The 26,143-nt window shown below is 43.5% G+C and overlaps 1 protein-coding gene across 4 annotated transcripts in view; it reads left to right on the top strand.

Annotated features, from left to right (window-relative positions):
* NFATC2 (nuclear factor of activated T cells 2) overlaps positions 1 to 26,143 on the top strand; it is a 197,238-nt gene that overhangs the window by 68,720 nt on the left and 102,375 nt on the right. For all 4 annotated transcript variants that reach the window (XM_068262424.1, XM_068262425.1, XM_068262426.1 and 1 more), the window contains exons 5-6: positions 7,844 to 8,046; positions 23,513 to 23,685. In XM_068262424.1, coding sequence (XP_068118525.1) covers positions 7,844 to 8,046; positions 23,513 to 23,685 — 376 coding nt within the window. The remainder of the gene's footprint in view (positions 1 to 7,843; positions 8,047 to 23,512; positions 23,686 to 26,143) is intronic.

Below are 26,143 nucleotides of genomic sequence, written 5' to 3'. Positions count from 1 at the left end.
CACATTTCAGCACAAAATAAACGCAATGGGGCACATTTCAGCACAAAAGAAACGCAACGTGGGCATATTTCAGCACAAAATAAACGCAATGTGGGCACATTTCAGCACAAAATAAACTCAATGTGGGCACATTTCAGCACAAAATAAACGCAATGTGGGTGTAACGATTGGTGTCAGCAAGAGGCACAAATATCTGATTAAGTGGTGATATACAGAATCACCACTAATGCAGATATGTTAGAGTGAAATAGTCAGTATCTTCCTGATGGTAAATCAGCGGAAGGCTCACTAACACGGTAAGTGCCTGAAATGATCTACTCAGACCAGTGTCACACCCCGAACCTTGATTATTGGGGATCCGCAGTATCGCCAATAATACAAGGATAGACCCGATTATATAGCAATCTGCGGAATTACTAATAATGCGGGTAGATGTAAAGCAGTGGACACACGAACAACATGGAAATAAACAAAGCAGTAAATATTCACAAAGTTGTGGAAATATCCACCACACGGCAATTCCTCAGAGGTGTGGTTACCTCTGAATGGGAACCCCGTGTGTGAGATCCCCCAAAGTGGCAGTGGAGGAATCTCGGCCTCTGGCAGTAACGGTCTGCTAGGGCCAGCGTCTCAGGGAGGCAAGCCTCAGATAATAACCCAACAGTGGGAGACGTTCCACTGAAGGGAGCAAGGTCAGACAGAAAGAGGTTCGGCAACAGTACAGGCGGCAACAGTACAGAGACGTGAGACGAGAGAATAGTCAGGAACCAAGCCAATAGTCGTTAACGGTACGGGCTGGCAGAGTACAGAATCAGGAAGCAGAAGAGAAGTCAAGACAGGCACAGAATCATACACAGAGAATCAATAACAATAATAATCTCCTAGTCTAGGTGTGAAGTCCTTGGTTTCAACACCTGGGATCTAGTCTAAGGTCTGAGTGCTGACACAGGGTATCGCAAACACAGACGAAGTGTGACTGAAAAGCACTTCCTTATATACTGCCTGGGAGAGAAGTCTCCACCCCAGGCAGCAACCAATCAGAGCAGGCTAAAATGTCAGCTGACCTCCAGGTCAGCTGACACGCTTTCTAAGAGTATAAAGGCGTGTCTGGCGTGCGGCCGCACCCCCTAGAGGCAAGATGGCAGAACCCTGGTGAACAGCATGTTGGTGAGTTTGGAGCAGAGTGCTCGGACGGGTGTGCGCAGCGGATGCGGACGAATTTCCGCATCCCGCGTTGGAAGGTCCGCTTGCCGGACTGGATGCGACCATATTTCCGCAATCCATCCGGCGTTGCAGATTTTTCGTTACAGTACCCCTCCCTCTAGGCGTGGACTCCGGACACGTCCCACCTGGCCTGTCAGGATGGAGCTCATGGAACCGTCTCCTAAGTTTATCAGCATGTAAATCACCTGCTTTGACCCAGGATCTTTCCTCTAGACCGTACCCTCTCCAATGCACCAAATACTGCACTGAACCCTGAACTCGTCTGGAGTCCAAGATCTCCTCAACCTCCCATTCAGGCTCACCATCAACCATGACAGGGTGAGGCGGGAGGGAGTCCACCTGAACAGCTGGTTTCAGGAGTGACACATGAAAGGCTTTCCCCACCTTTAGAGAATGCGGTAACCTGACTCTGTAAGTAACACGATTAACCCTTTCGGAAATTGGATATGGTCCAATATACCTGGGCCCCAGTTTCGCGGATGGCTGCCTCAGAGCTATATGACGAGTTGATACCCAAACCTTGTCTCCTGGTTTAAACTCCCACTCCGCAGACCGTCTCTTATCTGCCTGCCTCTTCTGTATGATGAAAGCCTTTTTTAAATTTTCTCCGAGATTAGCCCAAATCCTCTTGAAAGATTCCTGCCACTCCTCCAGGACAGGGAATGGAGAGGTCGACACTGGCAAAGGAGAAAATTTGGGAGATTTCCCATTGACAATTTGAAAAGGCGCATAACCAGAGGACTCATTCCTGAGATTATGTGCGAACTCAGCAAATGGTAGAAACTCCGCCCACTGGTTTTGGGCGTCCGCCACATAACATCTCAGGAACTGTTCCAAAGATTGATTGGTCCTCTCTGTTTGGCCGTTGGTCTGTGGATGGTAACCTGATGAAAAGGACAACGACATACCCATCCCCTTACAGAAGGCCCGCCAGAACCTAGAGACAAACTGGACCCCTCTGTCTGAGACAACATTCTCTGGAATGCCGTGTAATTTAAAGATATTTTGAATGAAAAGATCTGCTAGTTTTTGAGCAGTAGGGAAACCACTCAAAGGCACAAAGTGGGCCATCTTACTGAATCTGTCTGTGACCACCCATATGACAGTCTTTCCATTGGAATCTGGAAGTTCTCCCACGAAGTCCATGGAAATATGTGTCCATGGCTCCTGAGGGGAGGGCAGAGACTGCAAAGTTCCAACTGGAGCCAGTCGGGAGGGTTTGCTCCTGGCACAGACGGTACAGGTCTTAACAAATTCCTTGCAATCTTGTTGTAGAGATGGCCACCAGACAGATCTACACAACAATTCTTGGGTTCGGGTAATGCCAGGGTGTCCAGCATTTTTGTGTCCATGAAACAACTGCAGCACTTTGGGACGTAAAGTACAAGGGACATAAAGAACCCCTCTTGGTTTCCCTTCTGGGACTTCTAATTGAAAAGGACTTAAGAGGCTAGAAAGGTCTTCAACTTTCTCAGTGGCTGCCAGGATGATCTCTTTCGACAGAATACTTTCTGAGGAAGGAGATGGAGCAGTTTCAGGTTCAAAACAACGAGAAAGGGCGTCCGCTTTAACGTTCTTACTCCCTGGTGTGAATGTAATTATAAAATTAAAACGGCAGAAAAAGAGAGCCCATCTAGCCTGTCTGGGGGTGAGTCTTTTAGCTTTTTCAATGTACTGTAAATTTTTATGATCCGTGTACACAGTAATTACATGCTCCGCCCCCTCTAACCAGTGGCGCCACTCCTCAAAAGCAAGCTTGATGGCTAATAATTCCCTGTTTCCAACATCATAATTTCTCTGGGCAGGGGAGAATTTTCTGGAAAAAAAAGCACAGGGATGAAGTCTGAACGTTGAGACAATACTGCTCCTACTCCAACCTCCGAGGCATCCACCTCCACTATAAATGGGTAAGCAACATCTACATGACGTAATATGGGAGCAGAACAGAATGCCTCTTTCAGAGAGGAAAATGCCACAACTGCTTCTTCTGACCAATGAGTGGCATCAGCCCCTTTTTTTGTCAAATTAGTAAGCGGAGACACCACCGAAGAGAACCCCTTGATAAATTTTCTATAATAATTTGCGAATCCCAAGAATCTCTGTAGTGCTTTAAGCCCAGATGGTTGTGGCCAATCCCTTACAGCAGAGACCTTCTTGGGATCCATGGACAACCCTGATGTAGAGATAATGTAACCAAGAAAGGCAATCTCCTTTACCTCGAAAACACATTTCTCTAATTTCGCAAACAATTGATTCTCCCTGAGTCTTTGTAACACATACTTCACATGTTGGCGGTGTTCCGTGATATTTTTAGAAAATATCAAGATATCATCTAAGTAGATGATTACAAAGTGACCCAGTACCTCCCTAAAAATCTCGTTGACGAACTCCTGAAAAACTGCAGGAGCGTTACACAACCCAAAGGGCATCACCAAGTATTCGTAATGCCCCTTGGGAGTGTTGAATGCCGTCTTCCATTCATCTTCCTCCCTGATACGGATCAAATTGTAGGCCCCCCTTAGATCCAACTTAGTGAAAACAGAAGCCCCGGGAACCTGTGTAAATAAATCGTCGATTAGCGGTAGTGGATACCGATTCTTAATCGTGATCTTATTTAGACCCCTGTAGTCAATACAGGGGCGCAAACCACCATCTTTTTTCTGAACGAAAAAGAATCCCGCTCCTGCAGGAGATCTTGAAGGGCAGATGAAACCCTTCTGCAAATTTTCCTGAATGTACTCGTCCATGGCCAATTTTTCCGGGGACGAGAGGTTGAATAGGTGGCCCCTGGGTGGCATGGCTCCTGGTTTCAAATCTATTGGGCAATCAAAAGGTCTATGGGGGGGTAATTGATCTGCTGCCCTAGGACAAAAGACATCAGCATATTCCTGATATTGTGGAGGTACTCTTTCCACTTGAATCTTAGTAGAACACAAAACTACATTCTGTAAACAATGTTGTGTACAATAAGGCGACCAAGTAGTCAACTGCCCATTCCCCCAATCAAACTGAGGAGAATGTAATCGTAACCAGGGCAACCCTAGTATCACCGTAGAGGTAGACATCTTTAAAACGAAAAACTGTATGACCTCCCTGTGCAGAGCTCCCACTTGCAGCGAGAGGGGAGGTGTCTGACACAGTGGGGACTTTCCTTGCAAAGGAGTGTCATCAATCACTGTAACATATAAATGTCTTCCTACCGGAAGTACAGGGATATTTAAACTTAAAGCAAAGCTTAAATCTAAAAAGTTAGCTGTTGACCCGGAATCTACAAATGCTGTGGTAGGAAAGTTCTGCCCTTCCCAATTTAGGGAACAGGGCAATAACATTTTTTCTTGTTTTGGAGGTAAAACAATTCCGCTTAGGGTGGTACCCCCTACCACACCTAAGCCGAGGAGTTTCCCGACTTCCTACCACAGTTTTGTGCAATGTGGCCCTTTTCCCCGCAGTACATGCAAAGACCCTCTCTGCGTCTTCTTGACCTTTCCGCCTCCGTGAGGCGCCCGTGGCCTAACTGCATCGGCTCCTCAGTCTCAACTGCTGCCGAGCTACTGGCCCCAGAAGTCCTAGAGTACATGGGGTACCTGCCCTTCTTGTTGTACCTCAGACGCCTATCTATTTTGATAGACAGCGTAATAGCCTCATCTAGATCTTTGGGTTCCGGATGACTAACCATCACGTCAGTTACTGCTTCTGACAACCCATCTAGGTATCTATCCAAGAGTGCATATCGCTCCCATCTAGAGGACACAGCCCACTTCCTAAACTCTGACGCATACTCCTCAGCAGTACTGCGTCCTTGTCTAAGGTTTTTGAGCTTACGTTCGGACGTGGCGGCACTATCTGGATCATCGTAGATGACCGCCATGGCCTTAAAAAACTCCTGGACAGAAGACAGAGCAGGATGCTCATCAGGTAAGCCATAAGCCCACGTCTGGGAATCTGCATGCAATAGTGTCTTGATAAGAGTGACCTTCTGAGCCTCGGTTCCCGAGGACACAGGTTTCATCTCAAAGTAAGACAGCACTCTGTGACGGAAATTCTGGAAATCTGACCTTGTGCCTGAAATTTCTCAGGAATGTTCATTTTAGGCTCGCTAAGAGCCGGGGGAGGTAGAACGTTAAGTGGTGATTGCAACCTTTGGACAGTCTCATTTAACTGAGTAATCTGAGCCTGCTGTGCAGTTACAGTAATCTTCAGCTGTTCTAACTCTGCCCTTACAGTCTGAAGCTGGTTTATCACCCCCTCCATCTTACTTCTTTATGGTCTGTGTTTCTGTAACGATTGGTGTCAGCAAGAGGCACAAATATCTGATTAAGTGGTGATATACAGAATCATTACTAATGCAGATATGTTAGAGTGAAATAGTCAGTATCTTCCTGATGGTAAATATTATAGCAATCTGCGGAATTACTAATAATGCGGGTAGATGTAAAGCAGTGGACACACGAACAACATGGAAATAAACAAAGCAGTAAATATTCACAAAGTTGTGGAAATATCCACCACACGGCAATTCCTCAGAGGTGTGGCTACCTCTGAATGGGAACCCCGTGTGTGAGATCCCCCAAAGTGGCAGTGGAGGAATCTCGGCCTCTGGCAGTAACGGTCTGCTAGGGCCGGCGTCTCAGGGAGGCAAGCCTCAGATAATAACCCAACAGTGGGAGACGTTCCACTGAAGGGAGCAAGGTCAGACAGAAAGAGGTTCGGCAACAGTACAGGCGGCAACAGTACAGAGACGTGAGACGAGAGAATAGTCAGGAACCAAGCCAATAGTCGTTAACGGTACGGGCTGGCAGAGTACAGAATCAGGAAGCAGAAGAGAAGTCAAGACAGGCACAGAATCATACACAGAGAATCAATAACAATAATAATCTCCTAGTCTAGGTGTGAAGTCCTTGGTTTCAACACCTGGGATCTAGTCTAAGGTCTGAGTGCTGACACAGGGTATCGCAAACACAGACGAAGTGTGACTGAAAAGCACTTCCTTATATACTGCCTGGGAGAGAAGTCTCCACCCCAGGCAGCAACCAATCAGAGCAGGCTAAAATGTCAGCTGACCTCCAGGTCAGCTGACATGCTTTCTAAGAGTATAAAGGCGTGTCTGGCGTGCGGCCGCACCCCCTAGAGGCAAGATGGCAGAACCCTGGTGAACAGCATGTTGGTGAGTTTGGAGCAGAGTGCTCGGACGGGTGTGCGCAGCGGATGCGGACGAATTTCCGCATCCCGCGTTGGAAGGTCCGCTTGCCGGACTGGATGCGACCATATTTCCGCAATCCATCCGGCGTTGCAGATTTTTCGTTACAGTGGGCAACATGTCAGCACAAAATAAACGCAATGTGGGCAACATTTCAGCAGAAAATAAACGCTATGTGGGCACATTTCAGCACAAAATAAACGCAATGAGGCACATTTCAGCACAAAATAAATGCAATGGGGCACATTTCAGCACAAAAGAAACGCAACGTGGGCACATTTCAGCACAAAATAAACGCAATGGGGCACATTTCAGCACAAAATAAACGCAGTGGGGCACATTTCAGCACAAAATAAACGCAATGGGGGCACATTTCAGCACAAATTAATAAACGCAATGGGGCACATTTCAGCACAAAATAAATGCAATGGGGCACATTTCAGCACAAAATAAACCCAATGTGGGCACTTTTCAGCACAAAATAAATGCAATGGGGCACATTTCAGCACAAAATAAACGCAATGGGGGCACATTACAGCACAAAATAAACGCAATGTGTGCACATTTCAGCACAAAATAAACGCAATTGGGGCACATTTCAGCGGGGAAAAAAAGAATTTACTCACCTGACAGAAGTCTCCTCTCGCTCCTGGCCGGCCTCTGGCGCACTGCTCCCGGGACCATCTTGCTCCTCCTACAGTCTCCCGCGCTGACAGGCAGAGCAGGGCTACGGCAAGATGGCACCCGAAGCCCTGTAATGGAGACACAAATAGTCTCCAGTACAGGGCTTCGGCAGCCATCTTACCGTAGCCCTGCCGGTGTCGGAACACCGGAAGACTAAGGAGGCTGGAGCGAGGCTGCGGGCAATGAACTGGCACGGCGTCTATAGACGCCGCTGCCAGTTCATACAGTTACAGTGGCCAGAGTCCCGAGGCCGGGACGTCCCGCAGCTAAAAGCGGGACGTTTCCCGGGACCTTATGCTGCCTGGGACAGCGGACCCCGAAGGCGGGACGCGGTCACTCTACTTTAGAACTCTCAGTAAAGAACATTCCGATATCCCAAGACCGGACTAAAGATGTTGCCACTTGTGGTCAATTTCAGAAAGTGAATTGGGGAGAGGAAAGCTTTTACAATGGGCAAACACTACCTAAATAAATAATTTGTAAATGAATATTGTAAAACAATAAGCAATTGTATTCATTATGTTATTTTGGCTACAGTTTCTTTTTAAGAGCCATCATTATTTCATTCAGCTGAAAAGCATAATATTCCACATCACATACACAACACACATGCACACACACCATCTTGCATGGCATGTTATTATGAATTTATGAACTTAAAGTGTCTTTTTGTCTATTTTCTGTTTGGTGTCTTTTGGTTGTTGACAAGTCCTGATTTCAGTTCTCATGTTCTTGCAGCTTCATGGCTACATGGAGAACAAGCCTCTTGGTCTGCAGATCTTCATTGGCACGGCTGATGAACGAATGATCAAACCGCATGCTTTTTACCAGGTCCATCGCATTACAGGGAAAACGGTTACCACAACCAGCTATGAGAAGATCATTGGCAATACCAAAGTTCTAGAGATGCCCTTGGAGCCAAAGACCAATATGAGAGCAACGTAAGTACAGACTGCTTAAGAGGGTTATTTCTGGCAGGCTGAAGGCTGTGCAGTTACTGAAGGCAGGTTTATTGTATGTTTGAATGTGCCAGAAAACGCATCATGACATTCATTGCCCAAAGTAAAAAAAATAAAAAAAGCTGTCTCCTGTAGCGTGGTTCGGGGGGGGGGGGGGGGGGGGTTAGGCCCTAGAGCTGCACAGCCGCACTCGCCTCTATGCGGACTGCGCAGCCGCGGCCAGCTCCGGCGGCCATTTTAATGGAGGCAGGAGAGCCTGACCCGTGCTGTGGGGTCGGGAGCCGGACCAGGGGGACATTGAGCAGCGGGGATCCGGCAGAATGGCACGGAGGGCACGGATGGCGTCCTCCGTGTATTCAAATTTCATGCAGGCATTTAACTTTTTTTTAGTATTTCACCTCCTGAGTCCTTTAAGCCTAAGCAAAAAAAAAATCAGTTTTACTCACCTGGGGCTTCTACCAGCCCACCTGCAGCTGTCCCGTGCCCTCGCAGTCACTCATGGAGCCTCTAGTCCCCCGCCACCAGCTAGTTCTGTTTTCGGCCAACAGGCTTACTGTGCCTGCGCAGGCCTATTAGACTACGTGTGGCCAGGCATGTCGGCGAAGTGAACGTAGCTGGGGGGGGGGGGCAGGAGGATCCGAGAGTGACTGCGAGGGCACGGGACGAATGCAGGGGGCTGGTAGAAGTCCCAGGTTAGTAAAATAGATTTTTTTTTCCTAGGCTTTAGTGTCTCTCTAAGGTTGTACTTATTATTATTATTATTATTGATTTATAAAGCTTATAATTTATGATTGCTTTGAGAATTTGTCAATTCAGTTCTCGGTTTTGCTGGACAAAAAACACAATTGCAGTTAATTACCACCACCAAAAAATTCATGTATTCATTTGGGTCATATGATAATTTGATTAATTATGTTTGGACATGGCAGGATCCCTCTTCACTTAACACACACAGTACAAAAGTCTTGATCATCAGCACCACTAAATTGTTCTGTATTGATCTGCAATTAAAATAATTCAAGTATATGGATAGTTTCCCAAAGTATTATTACTTTATACTGCCATCTGTTGTAAATGCGGCTGTGTAGGGTAATCAAAGAGGGACACCCTGAGAGAAAAAGCACAGAGAACACGGGAGCCCCAATGGTGTATTTAATCACAACAAAGAGTCGGCTGATTTAAAGAGAAACTCCAACCAAGAATTGAAATTTATCCCAATCAGTAGCTGATACCCCCTTTTACATGAGAAATCTATTTATTTTAACAAACAGACCATCAGGGGGCGCTGTATCGCTGATATTGTGGTGAAACCCCTCCCACAAGAAGCTCTGAGTACGTACTCTTGGCAGTTTCCTGTCTGTGAACCCTGTTGCATTGTGGGAAATAGCTGTTTACAGCTGTTTCCAACTGCCAAAACAGCATGCAGCAGCTAAATCACCTGCCAACAGTAAAAATGTCACCATGTGATAAATATCAGAATATAAATCAGGGATTTAAAATATTTTACAATGGGAAAACACTGACTAACTCATTTATACATAATTGTAAAAATGAAGCACTTTTGTTATTACATTATTTTCACTGGAGTTCCTCTTTAAGTAGAGTAGTACTTACAAACAAAGGTTGCAGGTGGGCCACTGATCCAACCACTGAAGGACGGTGGAGATCAACAACCCCAATTCCACTCGGGTGTCCAGAAGCACTGGATGCGGTCGCACTCTTAGCAAAGGATTGGTTGTTAGGGTGGGAGAACACCGAACCAAAATAGTACACCCCTGGCTAACACAAGGGGGAAAGAGGTGCCCAGATAGGGATAAAACTGTGTTAGAAACAGCTAAAGAAAAAGAAATGAAAAAAAAGGTTGAGGTGGCTTACCTCAAATTATGACATATTTGTAGGTAAGATTCACACATTTTATTAACCCCCTTAGCGGTATACCCGACACTGTGTCAGTCATGCCATTCAAGAGGTTTTGCAGCCTCAGGAGTCCCCCCCCAGGATTAATCTATTAGGTTTGGTGGCTGATCTAAATGTTAGCTAGCACTATGCTAGCTAGTATAGGTGCCCCACCCCCCGATCCGGCCGCTATATACATTACCCAGCCTCTATCCAGCGATCGCCGCAGCCTCCCTGCACAGCTCCGGTCTTCTCTATGGAACTGATGATAATTGAGATGCAAATATTTTTGAGTTGATGCTAAATTATGCAAAATTTTTGTGCAGTTTGAAAATGCACCCAGGTTTAAATTGATCCATTTTCAAACCGCATATATTTGCATACAAATTTGCATAATTTTGCATAAACTCAGAAATATTTGCATATAATCGATCATCCCTAGTAACTGCAAACACCGCTTAAAAACAAATTGCTGAGGATTTCTGGGTTGCTTATATGACTCCCCGAGTGGATGTGGTAGCCTGAGCAGCTAGTGATTTTTTGGCCTTGTGATCTTTCCGGATAGCACATGTATTTCTTTATGAATATAAGGTGATTGCCTCTTTCGATACCTATGACAGAGCAATCAGTGGCCATCGATTAACCGTTTGGGGCCAAAGAACTACAAGGGACAGCATATGAATCAAAAGTCATTCCTATGTCAAAATGTAAATATTCTCTTAAATCTGTGAGCAGGACTACATAGCACAGACACCCCCCTCCCCTTAAAAAAAATGTGAATAGTGTTTTCTTTCTAATTATATATAGTTTAATAGACAAAGGGGTATCAGTGCCCCTACTGTAAGGTTTTGGCATCCTCTGTCTAGTTTTGTAGGGTTTTTTTTTGCTTAGACACTAGAGGTAATGTAGGCTACATCCAAACAAATATATAAATTACATTACTGAAAATTGTCCACATCACACACATCGTCTTAAATCATGACTTCCAAGGCGTGGGTGTATTTTCCCACAGAATGAAATAGCTGACCATAAAATCATGGTTATAGAGAGAAAAGAAATGGGCCAGTTTCCAATCAATGAGATTTTCCTCCAATTACATTTTGACTTAACCCCTTACAGAAAAAGGAAATGCCATTGGGCTTCATGTACTAAACATCTGCTATTAAATATCATTTTTTTTTAACAGGCCATTTAGGAAATTAAACTAGTAAATCAATTGGTTGCTACGGGCATTAGAAGCATTACTTTTGTAGAACTTTTTTCACACCAAAGATGGAGGAGCCGCAAGAACATATGTGATAAATTGTTACAATAAATCACTTATTCCCAGCAACTTGATGCTGAAAATGCTTTTCTGTAGGAAGTGACAGTCTCTCTTGATACAGTGATTTGTATCTGACTTACTCTAAAAGAGCTATGGAGCAACAGGTCACTGGTAAGGATAGCAATGCTTAGAACTCATGGAGAAGCACATGATCAGTTTGATCAGCTGCTAGATGTGTAAGGCTTTGATTTGCTGGTCATAATTATGAGTTAAACCAAGAAGTCATCTCAGCAAATCAGAACCTTACAAATCAGGTGTTGCCACCTTAGTCAATGGAGATGAGAGATAAGTAGCAGTGATTTGTTACAGATGTTCTGGCCCATGTGTAACATAGGGGTTCAGGTATAGCAACCATATGGCTGATTAACTGAAACAAAAAAGGGTAAAAAACAAAGTTGAGCTTGTGTTTTTAGCAACTGCTCAGAATTCCTTTGCCATGTTCCCATGTAATCAAGGATGGAGACTGGCTACTGTGCACACAATTTTCAATAGTTCGATATTACTGCAACATGTATCTATGCTTAATAATAAGAAGGTGCTATGGACATGTTTATGATTACGTGGTTACAGTATAAACTCTGATTGTTTAGCTTCTTCTATAATAGTACTTCTGTGTTAACACCACAGGTTTTAGTTCTAGGTACTCTTGTGAAGTAGTGTGTACTCTGCAGGAAGTTGTTTTTCTGTGGTAGAGTGATGCTACCGCTCTCATTTCTGCATCCTGCCGCAGAAGATGTTGCTTTGTCATTTACCTGTTGCAAAAAAAAAATATTAATAATAATAATAACAACGTAGGTGGATTTATAGATAGATAGACCTATTCACCCATATGCCATTATCTAGGGGACAGCTTGCTTGAGAGTGGTTAAATGACTGTCACACTAAGTTCACTGTGACGGTTCAGTTTTACAAGCATTTTAAAGGAAACATGAAGTGAGAGGGATATGAAGTCTACCATATTTATTTCCTTTCAAAAATGCACATTGCCTGGTTGTCCTGCTGACCCTCTGCCTCCAATACTTTTAGCCATAGCCCCTGAACAAACATGCAGATCATGTGCTCTGACTGAAGTCAGACTGGGTTAGCCACATGCTTGTTTTAAGTGTGGGATTCAGACACTACTGCAGCCAATTAAATCAGCAGGACTGCCAGGCAACTGGTATCGTTTACAAGCAAATAAATATGGCAGTCTCCATATAGTTCTAACCTCAAGTATCCTTTAATCTGCTTATGTAAACAGCCTCAATGTGAAGGATAGCTTGCCATAATCAGCAGCAGACGCTCAACAGCTCAGTCCTACTTTGCTTTGTTACATGAGCACAAAGTTCTGTCAGTTTAGACCAGCACCCTTCCTTTTATGTAATCTGTGATTATGTAGCTTCTCATCATATGCTCTGTTTCTTTTCCCTGGGATTGCCTCAGGGTCACCCCAGTGCAGCGATTTCCTACTCCAGTATGGTACTGCTAGTTTTAGGGTTTTTTTAATTCAATCATTTTTATTGTTATTGTCAAGACCAGGTTTTAGAAAAATGAATATTATAACAAAAAATACTTCTTACAATTATAGTAATTACAATTATAGTTTCCAACAGCATACATTTATATGCTTATGTTGCGGCCATGTCCCAAAGTTGGCCACTTCTGTATCTAGCCGGCCAATACGCAAAATGGCTGGGCCACTGTGGCCAATGCAAGAAAGAGGCGGCAGCTTGCGTTGTCCTCCCACACCTGTCTGCTGGGATAAAATGCACAGGGCAGTCTGTGCCTGCACTCTCTCCCTCCCTGCTGTGCTTGTGTGCGTGTGGTGTCTTCGGCTTTCATTGCAGTCTGTGTTATGACAGGAAATATTGTCGACACAGGCTGCAAACCCCACAAAGTAACCACATGCGCACACATAGCAGGGAGGGAGAGAGCGCAGGGGCACTGGATGGGCTGCCCTGTAAATTTTCTTCCTGCAGGCAGAGGTAAGAGGGGGCAAGGTGCAGGGTGATGAGTTGGAGCCGGGCAAAAATTCAGATCCGGCCGCCGAACGCAATTTGTTGCCAACATTGCGGGTCTGTGGAGTCAGTACAAAAATCAACCGACTCCTCAGTTTATGAAAACTCCTACTCCAGGTATCCAAAATTACTCAGACTCCGGCTCCCCAACTCCGACTCCTTAGTCTAATTTTTACAAAGGCTAAGACTTTGGTTCAAAAATCATCCGACTCCGCATCCTACATCCGCAAAAACCCTTACAAGGCATGGTCCAGTTAGCCCCAAAAGGGAAAAAAATCCTTCCCGACTCCAGATGGCAATCAGATAAAATCCCTGGATCAACATCATTGGGCATTACCAAGTAATTGTAGCCATGGATGTCTTTCAACACAAGGAAAGCATCTAAGCCCCCTTTAAATGCAGGTATAGAGTTTGCAATAACTACTTCCTGTGGCAATGCATTCCACATCTTAATCACTCTTACTGTAAAGAACCCTTTCCTAAATAAATGGCTAAAACGGTTTTCCTCCATGCGCAGATCATGTCCTCTAGTCCTTTGAGAAGGCCAAGGAACAAAAAGCTAATCCGCAAAGCTTTTATATTGCCCTCTGATGTATTTATAATTGATAATTAGATCCCCTCTAAGGCGTCTTTTCCCTAGACTAAATAAACCCAGTTTATCTAACCTTTCTTGGTAAGCGAGACCTTCCATCCCACCTATCAATTTTGTTGCTCGTCTCTGCACCTGCTCTAAAACTGCAATATCTTTCCTGTAATGTGGTGCACAGAACTGAATTCCATATTCCAGATGTGGCCTTACTATAGAGTTAAACAGGGCAATAGTATGCTAGCATCTCGAGTTTTTATTTCCCTTTTAATGCACCCCAAAATGTTGTTTGCTTTAGCTGCAGCAGCTTGGCATTGAGTATGATTATTTAATTTGTTGTCGATGAGTACTCCTAAGTCCTTCTCCAAGTTTGATGTCCCCAACTGTATCCCATTTATTTTGTATGATGCTAGACCATTGGTACGACCAAAATGCATGACTTTACATTTTTTAACATTGAATTTCATCTGCCATTTATTTGCCCATCCTATCCAGATCCTGTTGCAATATGACACTATCTTCCTGAGACTTGATGATTCTGCACAATTTTGTATCATCTGCAAAAATAGCAACATTGCTCACTACTGCATCTACTAGGTCATTAATAAATAAATTGAAGAGCACTGGACCCAGTACAGACCCCTGTGGGACCCCACTGCTAACAGTCACACATTTTGAGTATGATCCATTGACCACAACTCTTTGTTTTCTGTCCATTAGCCAGTTACCTATCCATGCACACAGACTCTTCCCCAGTCCTTGAACCCTTAACTTTTGCACCAGACTTTTGTGTGGAACAGTGTCGAAGGCCTTTGCAAAGTCCAAGTATATCACATCTACAGCATTCCCAATATCCACATTAGTGTTCACTACCTCATAAACGCTGAGCATGTTAGTCAAACAGGACCTGTCTTTAGTAAACCCATGTTGATGCTGAGAAATAAGATTATTTTCTACTATGAAGTCATGTATAGTATCTCTTAGTAACCCCTCAAATAGTTTGCATACAACTGATGTTAAGCTTACAGGTCTATAATTTCCTGGATCTAATTTTTTGCCCTTCTTAAATAATGGGAAAACGTGGGCTGTACGCCAATCCACTGGGACTCTGCCAGTTGAAAAAGAGTCACAAAAGATAAGATAAAGGGGTTTATCTATAACAGAACTTAATTCCCTTAGGACCCGAGGATGCGTGCCATCCGGGTCAGGTGCCTTGTCTACTTTTAATTTATTTAGTCTTGCCTTCACTTCTTCCTGCGTTAAGTATTTAATATTACAGTTGGAAGATTGTGACTCTTCTGCATGTGTAATTTGCAACAGCGATGTTTCCCTTGTGAAGAAAGAAGCAAAGAAAGCATTTAATAACTCTGCCTTACCTTGGTCATCCACCATTGAGTCCCCACCCTCATCCTTTAGGAGTCCAATACAGTCAACCTGTCTTTTTTTTAGAGTTGATGTACTTCTAAAACTTCTTTTGTTAGATTTGATATCCTTAGCGATTTGATTTTCAGCTTCAATCTTTACCAGCCTAATTTATTTTTTAACAACTTGTATTGCACTCCTTATAATTGCTTAATGCAGCCTCGGTCCCCTTAGGACCTTATAGGCGTTCTTTTTCCCCTTCATTTTTTCTCTAACCTTTCTTTTTATCCATAGAGGCCTTTTTTTTTATTCCTAGACATTTTGTTTCCATATGGGATATACATACTACAATATTGATTGAGAATAAGTTTAAGAGCTTGCCATTTCCCTTTAGTGTCCTCCCCTTGTAGTACATTATCCCAGTTCACCAAACTTAGTGCCTGCCTGAGTTGATTAAACTTTGCTTTTCTAAAATTCATAGTTTTAGTGGTCCCGCTGCACCGCGACCTATCAGTCACCTGATCAAACGTTATCATGTTGTGATCACTATTTCCCAACTGTTCTTGAACCTGCACATTTGATACATTATCTGGTCTATTAGAAATGATCAAATCCAGTAACGCATTCCCCCTAGTTGGTTCCATTACCATTTGAGTCAAGTAATTGTCCTGCAGTGATGCTAGAAATCTGCTGCTTTTACCAGAATGGGTAGCCTCAATACTCCAGTCAATGTCTGGAAAGTTGAAGTCACCCATAACTATGACCTCATTTTTACTTGCAGCTTTTTCAATCTGCTGTAGTAATTGCACTTCTGCAGCTTCATGAATATGTGGTGGCCTGTAGCATACCCCAATAAGCAATTGGCAACCTTTATTTCCACCATGAATATTTACCCAAACAGACTCCACATCTTCACAATCTTTCTCCATCTCATCGTTCAGGACGGCTGTAAAAGAATTCTTAACAAAGAGACAAACTCCTCCACCTTTCTTCCCTGTTCTATCCTTCCTATACACATTGTATCCCTCTAAATTCGCTATCCAGTCATGGCTTTCATCCATCCATGTCTTGGTTATTCCCACAATGTCATTGCCTTTGTCAATGAGAATGAACTCTAGTTTGTCAATTTTATTTGCAAGGCTTCTAGCATTGGTTACCATGCACTTTATGTTTTTACCACCACATTTTCCAATTTTGGTTACATGAAATGGGCTACTTGAAGTTTTACCAACCTCCTTACTCTTTACACTGTCCCCACCCCTCTCTCCACCCCCCATAATGTTAGGCTCCCACTGTCTAGTGTACAATAATGGAAGAGAGCCTAAACGGTACTGCTAGATTTTTCCTGGGAAGAAGCTTATTGGTTGGCTGATGTCATCAACCAAGAAGAGCAGGCACTAGCCACATCCTGCACCGTTGTAACAGGATGCACTCTTCTCGGAGACATTCAGTCTGAACTGTATAAGCAGACAGAGGCGCCAAAATGATAAAATATTCTAAAACGTTTAAAATGAGAGGAAGCAGAGCTGGACTTAATTCCTCTAAGCAGACACACATGAGTGTTGTGTATATTCAAAAAAACAACAATGTATTTATATAATCCAAAAAGTGCAAGTGCAACGCCTTTCGCGGGCATCTCCCGCTTCATCAGGCAATAGAAACGGAGCATAAAACTCAAAAAGGTTTGGTGCAAAGCTCAGCGCCTCTGTGGCGCTGAGCTTTGCACCAGACCTATTTGAGTTTTATGCTCCGTTTCTATTGCCTGATGAAGCTGGAGATGCCCGCGAAAGGCGTTGCACTTTCTGCAGTATATAAATACATTTTTTTGTTTTGAATATCCACAACACTTGTGTGTGTCTGCTTGGAGGAGTTAAGTCCACCTCTGCTTCCTCTCATTTTAAACCTTTTTGGAATATTTTATCCTTTTGGCGCCTCTGTCTGCTTATACAGTTCTACAGTATAGAGTCCACCCTTGGTGGAGGGGTGTTGCCCCTTATGTCCTATCTACAGAAAATGACTTATTAATCCTGAGTGGGGACAGGTGTAATCTCCTCACTTGCTGATGTAGTGGTTACCAGGACGGCAACCCATGTTTGTGAGTTTAAATAGATACTTACTATCCACATACCAGTACATACTACACTATATTGGGCTCTCGGTGTCTCTATTATGTATTCAGTCTGAACAGCAGAATGCTGCAATCCAAGCAGCAGGAGCCAGGCCACTCACAGATCCTGCTACTTATTCCCTCAACTATGCTACTTCAGGCCAACAGATGAGATCAAAGTTGTAAAACTGGGGTTTTAGCTGCAGAAACCTCATTTCACACAAAAGTGTTCTATTTGGATACTCTTATACCTAAACTGTTGGATGGTATTTTTTATATCGGCATCTGGAGATGTGTTTTAAGTAACTTCCATCTCTAGAGCTACTGAGTGTTTTGACAAGTATTTTTTACACACAGTAATCTTTTGTGTTTTATCACTTTATTTTGCCCTGCATATGCAACAGGTTCTCTTTAAATTGTGTGAGTCAGAGGCATAAGACACTGTTGCTTTCAGTGTGGCTTGGGCTGAAATCCAGTAGCCTTTTATTGTTTGAAATAGTTTTGATTGCATTTGATCAGCTCCTCTTTGAGTGTCTCTCTTCAGCTGTCTAACTCTTGTTCCTGCAGATTAAGTTCTCTTATTTCTCTGATCTGCGTATAATAAGTCAACTGAGCTTGTTTTCCCAATCAACTTGTGAGGAAAAAGTAACAGCAAAGTAGTCAAAATAAGAGGGAAGGAAGACGGGATCTACGAGGTTTTGATAAGCCCCAGCACAACTGTTGGTTACAGAAAGTAGTATTAGGTCCACATTAGGCACGTTTGCAGAACGGAGTCCGAGTCCGTGCTCTGGGTTTGAAAACTCAGAACTCAAATGGATCAGTTTTTCAAAATGCTGCCAAGTTGCAGCATACGTTTCCAGTCCGAATCCAGGAGAGGAGGGGGCCGCCATGCTAGAGGGGGTAGCAGGCAGGAGGTTGGAACCCCCCACCTCACCTGGGACCTCCCTTCCCCGCTTCCCCTCCAGCTAGTTTTTTTTTAAATCAGTGTAGCAGTGAGCGGGGAACTCGCTCACTTCCTTGTGTTCCTCTGCTCGCCGCGTCACTTCCTGCAATGCTGCCCAATGAAGTACAGAAAGCAGCATTGCAGGAAGTGACGCAGCGAGCGGTGGAACACAAGGAAGTGAGTAAATTCCCCACTCACTTCTAAATTGATTTAAAAGAAACTAGCTGGAGGGGGAGCGGAGAAGGGAGCACCCAGGTGAGGGAGGGGAGGTCCGACCCCCCCTCTCCGCCACTGTGCCCGCTGTCCCCTTCCTGCCTGCTACCCCCTCCAGCATGGCGGCCACCTCCCCACCCACAGACAGGGCTGGAACACTGGAAACGGATCAGTTTCTGTGTCCAAAGCTGTCTGTGTAGAGGGGGGGTCCGTTTTTGCATCAGGTATCACTATCCCTGCGTGTATCCGGGGTCCGTGAAAAGCCTGATAATCCGGACCCTCCGTTCAGTTTTCAGAAGCTGATCCCCCGGATCACCTACGGATCCGTTTTTGAAGTGGGTGAAGACGGACCCTATTTTTAACATTTGTATCCGTGACTCCGGTTTTGGTCCGGGCCCCAAAACAGAGCCACAGCTACGTTTTTTAAACAAATGTGAACCAAGTCTTAATACCTAAGTATGTTGCATTACTGATCAGAGCCCTTTTTTTTAAAACATTCTAACCACACCTTAGTATAGGCACAGTGATGCTAGGAGCACACCATACAATTTTCTGTTAGAGTTACCTGCCAGATAGAGTTTTCCAACATGTTGGAAAAAATCTATCTGGCAGGTAAGTCTAACAGAAAATTGTATGGTGTGTACTTAGCATGAGGCTTTATTTTGACTTTTAAAGCGGACCTGAACTCAGAACGTCCTCTCTGCTCTGAAATATACACAACAGCTTAATAACCTTTAAAGATTCATGGAAGCAGACATATTGTTAACAGCCTTTGCTTTCAAATGAGCCTTTCTCTGCCATTGCAGTCATGTGACACAGGGGAGAGGTCAAACTTGTGATTAGACTCAAACGAGGGGGTATTAAACAGGCTAAACTCTCTAAATACATACAGGGTGCATTTCTCTTCATTTTCCTTTTGTCCTGTGCAAGAGTTTAGGTCCACTTTAACATATTTAGCTTTTTGTTTCCATATTACTCCCTTTACATGTGCCAATACCGATTTTTGAAAGTGGCGAACTAAACTCCAGGGACTACTCACCTTTTGTTTTGAGGCTAGCTAATGTATGATGGACTTTTGACTTCCGTTTGAATTCAGCTGCATCAGTTTGACTTCTGTTGCTATGAATTTGAGATCAGTTTGACATTTAGTAGAATAGCTGGGACCTCGAACGTATGTCAGAAAGATGTCAAAAGCTTGTGTACACTAGCTATAAATAGGAGCTTCGAGGGGGCGGAGAGCTGTGTGGGTGTAGTAAGAACGAGCATAACCCTGTGTAGTGGCACATTGTATATAGCGTGCAGTAATGTCAGGATTTTGATATCTTGCTACCAAAAAAAGTAGTGGAAGTTCTACATTGAATTAGGTAGAAATAGAAACGCAAGGTGTCATTTCCTAAAGGATCTCCAGAGATAATAATAATAATGCAAAAAAGAATAACAATACTTCCTAGGGGACTCAATGCACTGTATTGGACCACAGTACTAAGATGGTTAAGATAAACATTCTCAAAGGCTCCGGTGAGTTGGAGTTGCATGAAGGTCCGTGTATTGTAAGTTTTAAGCAGATCCTTGAAATCCTCTACTCTCTCCACGTTTCTAGAACTATAGAGATGTGGGAGATGTTGGAGTTTACGTAGTTGGGGGTTGCTGATTGTGGCAATTGACTCTGACACTAGTGTTAATCACCGATCTTCATCAGGCCATCCCACAGGAGTAACTGCGCAGCTACAAGTAGTGAGCAATGGGCTACCCTGTTGCATGTGGCATGTCACTGTCCCTGGGTCACCCGACCGCTAGCGAAAAGAACTAAAATTGTGCTAAGAACTAAGGCGAGGCTCCTTTAGAGATGATGGAGAGAAGATAAGGCATAGTCAGGTTTAGGTAAAAGGTCAGGGCTGATGGGCAATGGTTGTAGTCATAAATCGAACAGATGGGCAAGACTGGCAGCAGACAGACGTACCTGAAGTTTGGGAAGAGGTCAAGGCTTGGGGCAAGCAGGCTGGAATAGGAAAATAAGCCAAGGTTGTACACATGCAAGTACTAAGCTGAGAAGCATAGAGTCACAAGCAACCAATACCCTGCAGCTGCAGAAATGATGACAAGAGGCAACTGCCCTGAAGAGCCTTTTAAAGGCTTAGGTGTTTTTCTTTTCATCCTATATGAAGTAGGAAGACAGCCAGCACCTTCCTACTTCATACAGATTGGTCCGTAGTGCTGCTGGACCCTAGCCTGGCACATCAAACCGTTGGCTACGAGGAGGAGTGCTTCACACTACCGATTGCACAGTTTCTTTTCATCCTATAAATACAGCATTGCAGTAGCTTGGGTGGGGGATATAAATGTATGTCATCAGGTGGGGAAAGGTGTATGACTCCTGCTGTATTTTTTAGTTAGCAGAATGAGAATTTGGCAACAGCTGATACTTGCCAGGGCAGTTTAGAGGCTAAACTGCACCCAGGGCGAGAGTGTAAAAAGATACACAACAGCATAATAACCTTTAAACAAAAACATTTCTTGGTTACAGCGGATACAAATCCTAAAATAAATCTGCACAGTTTCTACTTCCTGATTCATGGATGCAGACATATTGTTTACAGCCTGTACTCTCAAATGGGCTTATCTGCCATAGGCAGTCATGTGACACAGGGAAGGATCAAATTACAACTTGTGATTAGACACAAATGAGAGGGAGTTAAACAGGCTAAATTCTCTAAATACATTCAGGGTGCATTTATCTACGTTTTCTTTCTGTCTTGTGCAAGAGTTCAGGTCCACTTTAATAACAAATAAAAATAACAAAATTCAACTGATGGTGCTGGAATCACTTTTCTGAATACACGATTGGGGCTCATCGTGCTGCTGAGCCCATTGCCTGGCACATCACGCTGATTTGCACGGTAGTGCGCACCACTATATGCGATTGAGAGCTTGCTCCTGCTAAAGACACAACTCCAAATCAACCCAGATAAGACTGGTCTGGGTGACTGTCTTCTCACGCTGGTGGATGCCTGTAGTTTGTTACACCGACACTAGTCATGTATGCGCATAGCTGGGACACATTGCAAGGGTAGTAAAGGTTTGGCCTTAGTTTGTTTTGTTTTTTATACCTCTTTACATTTCTGTCCAGTTCAGCTGATGCGTGGCATGCATGAAGAGGGGGGGGGGGGTTACCTTTTTTTTCTAGAGGAAAGAGAACAATCATTCAGTCATCATAAGGGTTATTGCAACATACAGAAAAATGTACTTTCCGGGTCAGAAGCACTTAGTGCACTAGCTAGAGCCTGCTATCACTTACTTGTTATAACCCAAATGACCACGTTTCTCTGGTCACTTCAGTCTGATTACTACCTCTTCTCCCTAAGAAGCTTGGGCCAGAGGTGTCTGTAGGTAGCCACTAACAATACAATTTGCCCAAACGATCATTTACAAACAATTATTCTCATGAATGATCGGAAATGATCGTTTGGGACCAGTAATGGACAAAAATCTCCTAACCAATCCCATGAGATTGATCTGAAAATCGGATCACATCCGTCTGTTAGTGGCCCCAAACGATCATTTCCAATTGTTCGTGAAATTGTATCGTTAGTGGCCACCTTCAGTGTAGCCACCACCAATCACAGTACCCACACCATTGACATGAATAATTTGAAATTCACATTGGTTCAGTTTTAATAATCCAAATTCCTGTCACCAAAATAATCTGTTGTCAGCTCTCACTATTTTGTCGTCTCAACCTCTGTGTTTTCCAGTGGGGAAGGGTGGGGTAGTGGGAGGGGTTACCAGTAATGCCTAGCCTCATGTTTCTGCTGTCAGCTTCTTTATAAAGCCCAGTTCACACTACACACACTGTATTTGTGCAGCCGCTGCACTGAATTGATTCACTATAACAAATAGTGTGCATTGTCAGAGTTAACATCTCTTATCAGTGTTAACGTTGCCTTATCAGCGTTAATGTGCCTTATCGGAGTTAACACGCCCTATCAGAGTTAGCGTGCCTTATCAGGGTAGCATAGCGAGTGCTATGAACTTATGCCTGCTAATTGACAATGACGAGAGCTCCACTCGTCCTGCCCTGAGCCCCTGCGGGTCTTTAAAGAATATTATCCCCGCATTTTGATTGGCCCAATAGGCTGCCTGTCACTTGACAGAAAACGTGACAGGCAGCCTATTGGGCCAATCAAAGTTTAGGGATAATGTCCTTTATAGTGATTGGACCCGCAGAGGCTCAGGGCAGGACGTGTGGAGCTCTCGTCATTGCCAATTAGCAGGCGTAAGTTCATAGCGCTCGCTATGCTACTCTGATAAGGCACATTAACTCTGATAAGGAATGTTAACTCTGATACTCTGCTGCTGCTGCTTCGACTCTGCTCGTCCCAAAACCAATTGGAGCCTGACAGAAGCATCAAGCTCCCTATTGGATTGTAAAAAAAAAATCAACTGGAGTTCTACCTAGCAACAGGGAGGATTTTCATTAGTCCACCATGAACTAATGAGAATTGTCTCTGTTGAAGCAGGATTGCCATTGGTTTTTTTTTTTGCAAACCAATAGGGTGCCTAATGTGCCTGCTGGTCTCAGATCTGCTTCTCCCCTGCAGTGGACAGAAGAGTGGGTGTCCATGGCGGCAGAACTGAAACCACAGCACAGGTGAGTTGGCGTTTTGCATTAGCCCAGTTGGAATGGACACAGTCTGTTCCCTTAGGCTTCCATTGTGTTCAGTCTGCAGCGTTTTTGGCATAAATGTGATTCAACTGCAGAATAATTCAGCAGGTTATGGTTTTGCATGTGTGGTCCAGTCTGTGCGCGTTGTGTTCATGTTCTGATTGACAGTGTGAACGCATCCTATTAAATAACACAGGATGCGTTCACCCTCTGATTTTATGTTTATTTGTGCTCCAGAAAATGCAGCGTATTTTCTTGCAGAGTGAACAGGCCCTAAGCCTAGTACGTGTCAATATTGTCTTATCTGCTAGCAAATTAAGCCAGTTTTGACTTAATCATTTTCCATTTCTCTGACAGTATTGATTGCGCTGGAATCCTGAAGTTAAAAAACGCAGACATTGAACTGAGGAAAGGAGAAACAGACATCGGGAGGAAGAACACCAGAGTGCGCCTCATTTTCCGAGTACATATCCCACAAGCCAATGGGAAGATCATCTCCCTGCAGGCAGCATCCAGTCCAGTTGAATGCTGTAAGTGCCTGTTTTAGGTTCAATGCAGAAATGAACTTACCTTCCTATTGTTTGTTATTCTAGCTAGGTGTGCACCACACAGATAGTGATGATGCTTGTTTTCACTGTGCTTTGATACAACACAGATGTGATATAAATAATCAGATAAGGACATTGAATATGCTAAAATTCAGTTCTAGAGGAGCAGTGCAGGCAGGGTGACATTCAGGAGGTAAGTTGAGTAACCTGATTTATATGTAAAAGGAGGCCCTCTGTGGTGAAGGTTTAGACGTAAGAACAGCCAGTCTCATAGGACTTCTACTATGTGGCAGAGGCAAACAGTTTTGGAGGATAACTTCAATGTGACATTATAAATATTGAGACCCCTTTTACACTAGCAGGATAAATGTATAAATTTGCTTTGTGTTACCCTATCTTGCCGCATGGGCTGCAAAAGCAATAGAATTCTATGGAGACTTTCGCACTTATTGTGGTCCCTTGCACTGTGCCGGAAGTATCTGATCCGATGCAAGCACTGTAGCGTGTAAATGCAGGCACCACGCTTAACGCACGGTGCTTGGGGTAATGTAAGGCTATGAACTGACACACTTAGTGTAAAGGAAGGAGTGTGTCGCAGCGCACATGCATGGACCGACCAGAAGCCCAGGGAATCCCAGTGACCTATTCCTGCCTTGCATTCACCGCACATCTATCACAAGTCAATGGCACTGAACTCGTTTTAATGTGATTTTTCGCAAACAAGTTTTCTGTAGAAAAAACACGTCCTACATGTATGCTTTTTTTTGTGTGTGTGGAACAAACATGCAAGTTGCCTACACTGCAAGTCAACAGAAATGCACATTGACTCTTCAGACATGTAGACATTCAGCTTGGGTGCACCAAAAATCAATGCAAAACTAATGCCTTTCTTAAGCTGGCCACTAACGGTCCAATTTCTAGCGAAAAATCGTTCGAGCGATCAGAAATTCTGATCGGATTGGTTGTAAATAATCTCCATTGGTGGACACAATCGATTATGAACGAGTGAAAAAAAATGTGGCCCGAATGAATTTTCGTCGAACGAAAATTTGGATTTTCTTGGTGGTCGTGATAGATAGGAAGCAATGATTGGTTAGTTGATGGTGTAGTGAACGATTTTTCGTCCGATCAGAATTTCTGATCGCTCTAACGATTTTTCGCTAGAAATTGGACTGTTAGTGGCCAGCTTTAATCCACTTTGTTGAAAACATTTCTTAAAATTTGATTGGAAAAACCAATCATTTGTTTTTCCTTTGGCCTTTAACCAGTTACTGTATATTTGCAGTAGTTTAGAAGGAGTAGCTTGGTATGTAATTATTATTATTATTGATTTATAAAGCGCCAACATATTCCGTGGCGCTGTACAAACTAAGAAACAAACATGGGGTACATAATACAGACAATGGTGTACACTAACATACAAGATAAATCATTAGTGACAAAATACAAAAAATTATACAGCATACAGAATACAAAATACAGAAGTGGTAATGACAGTGATAAAAGTAACATGATGAATAAAATGTATGATTTCCAAGACACAAAAGGGGGAGCCCTTGCGAGCTTACAATCTAAAGTAGAATAGTAGCCATTTTTGTCAAAAATGCCTTTCAAATGATGCAAGTTTTATCTGATCCTAAACCGGATATCACCCTGCTAGCCCAAGATCTGAAGATGTCAGCAGCTTTCTTCTGACATCTTTTACTTTATATTTATGTAAAGTTAACAATTTACCGGTAGATATTATATATCTTGCGGGGCAGTTTCAATCCAGTTTGTTGCCTCATGCAAGGCATCCTTTGCCTCCCCCGATCTTACAAATATGAAAAATTGAAGGCAGCATTAATCAGTTTGCATTTACCAATAACAATTAATACAGACAAAATCCAAAACAACTACAGCCTAATTAGCACACTAACATCACCTTTTGTATCATTATTACACTATTCAGACCTTCTTTGTTATGCTAATTAGCAGTGCCCCTTTAAGTGTTAAAATAACAATTTATCCATTTCTTAATAGAACTAACAGAGTAACCAAGCAGCTCAGGGTGACCCAAACTCCTAGGAATGTATAGGGGGATAAAAGGAACCAAAAAGCCCTCCTACTAAAATAGCAAAGCTTGGTGTAATTTGCCTTCTTAAAACAGAAGGAAATGTGCAATAATTCAGTTATAAGTGAACATTTGTGATTACCCACAATGCACTACCACTGAATATGCAAATTATCCCTTTTCGCCCTTGTTAAGCCAAGCAAGCATCCAGAACCGCTGGTGTATAGCAAGCCTATAGCTTTAAGTTTTACACAGCCATATCAAACCCACATGTAGACAGCCTGTTTCGGACTTTTGGTCCTCATCAGTACATGGCAGGGATTGATAAGGCTGTATGAAATAGGGCTTATGGAACTTAATGGAACTAAGAATTGTATATAAGAATTC

Source organism: Hyperolius riggenbachi, chromosome 12 (assembly GCF_040937935.1).
Source record: "Hyperolius riggenbachi isolate aHypRig1 chromosome 12, aHypRig1.pri, whole genome shotgun sequence".
NCBI classification, from domain to species: Eukaryota; Metazoa; Chordata; class Amphibia; order Anura; family Hyperoliidae; genus Hyperolius; species Hyperolius riggenbachi.
Note: the sequence above shows the minus strand (reverse complement) of the source record. Positions and strands in the feature narration are given on the sequence as shown.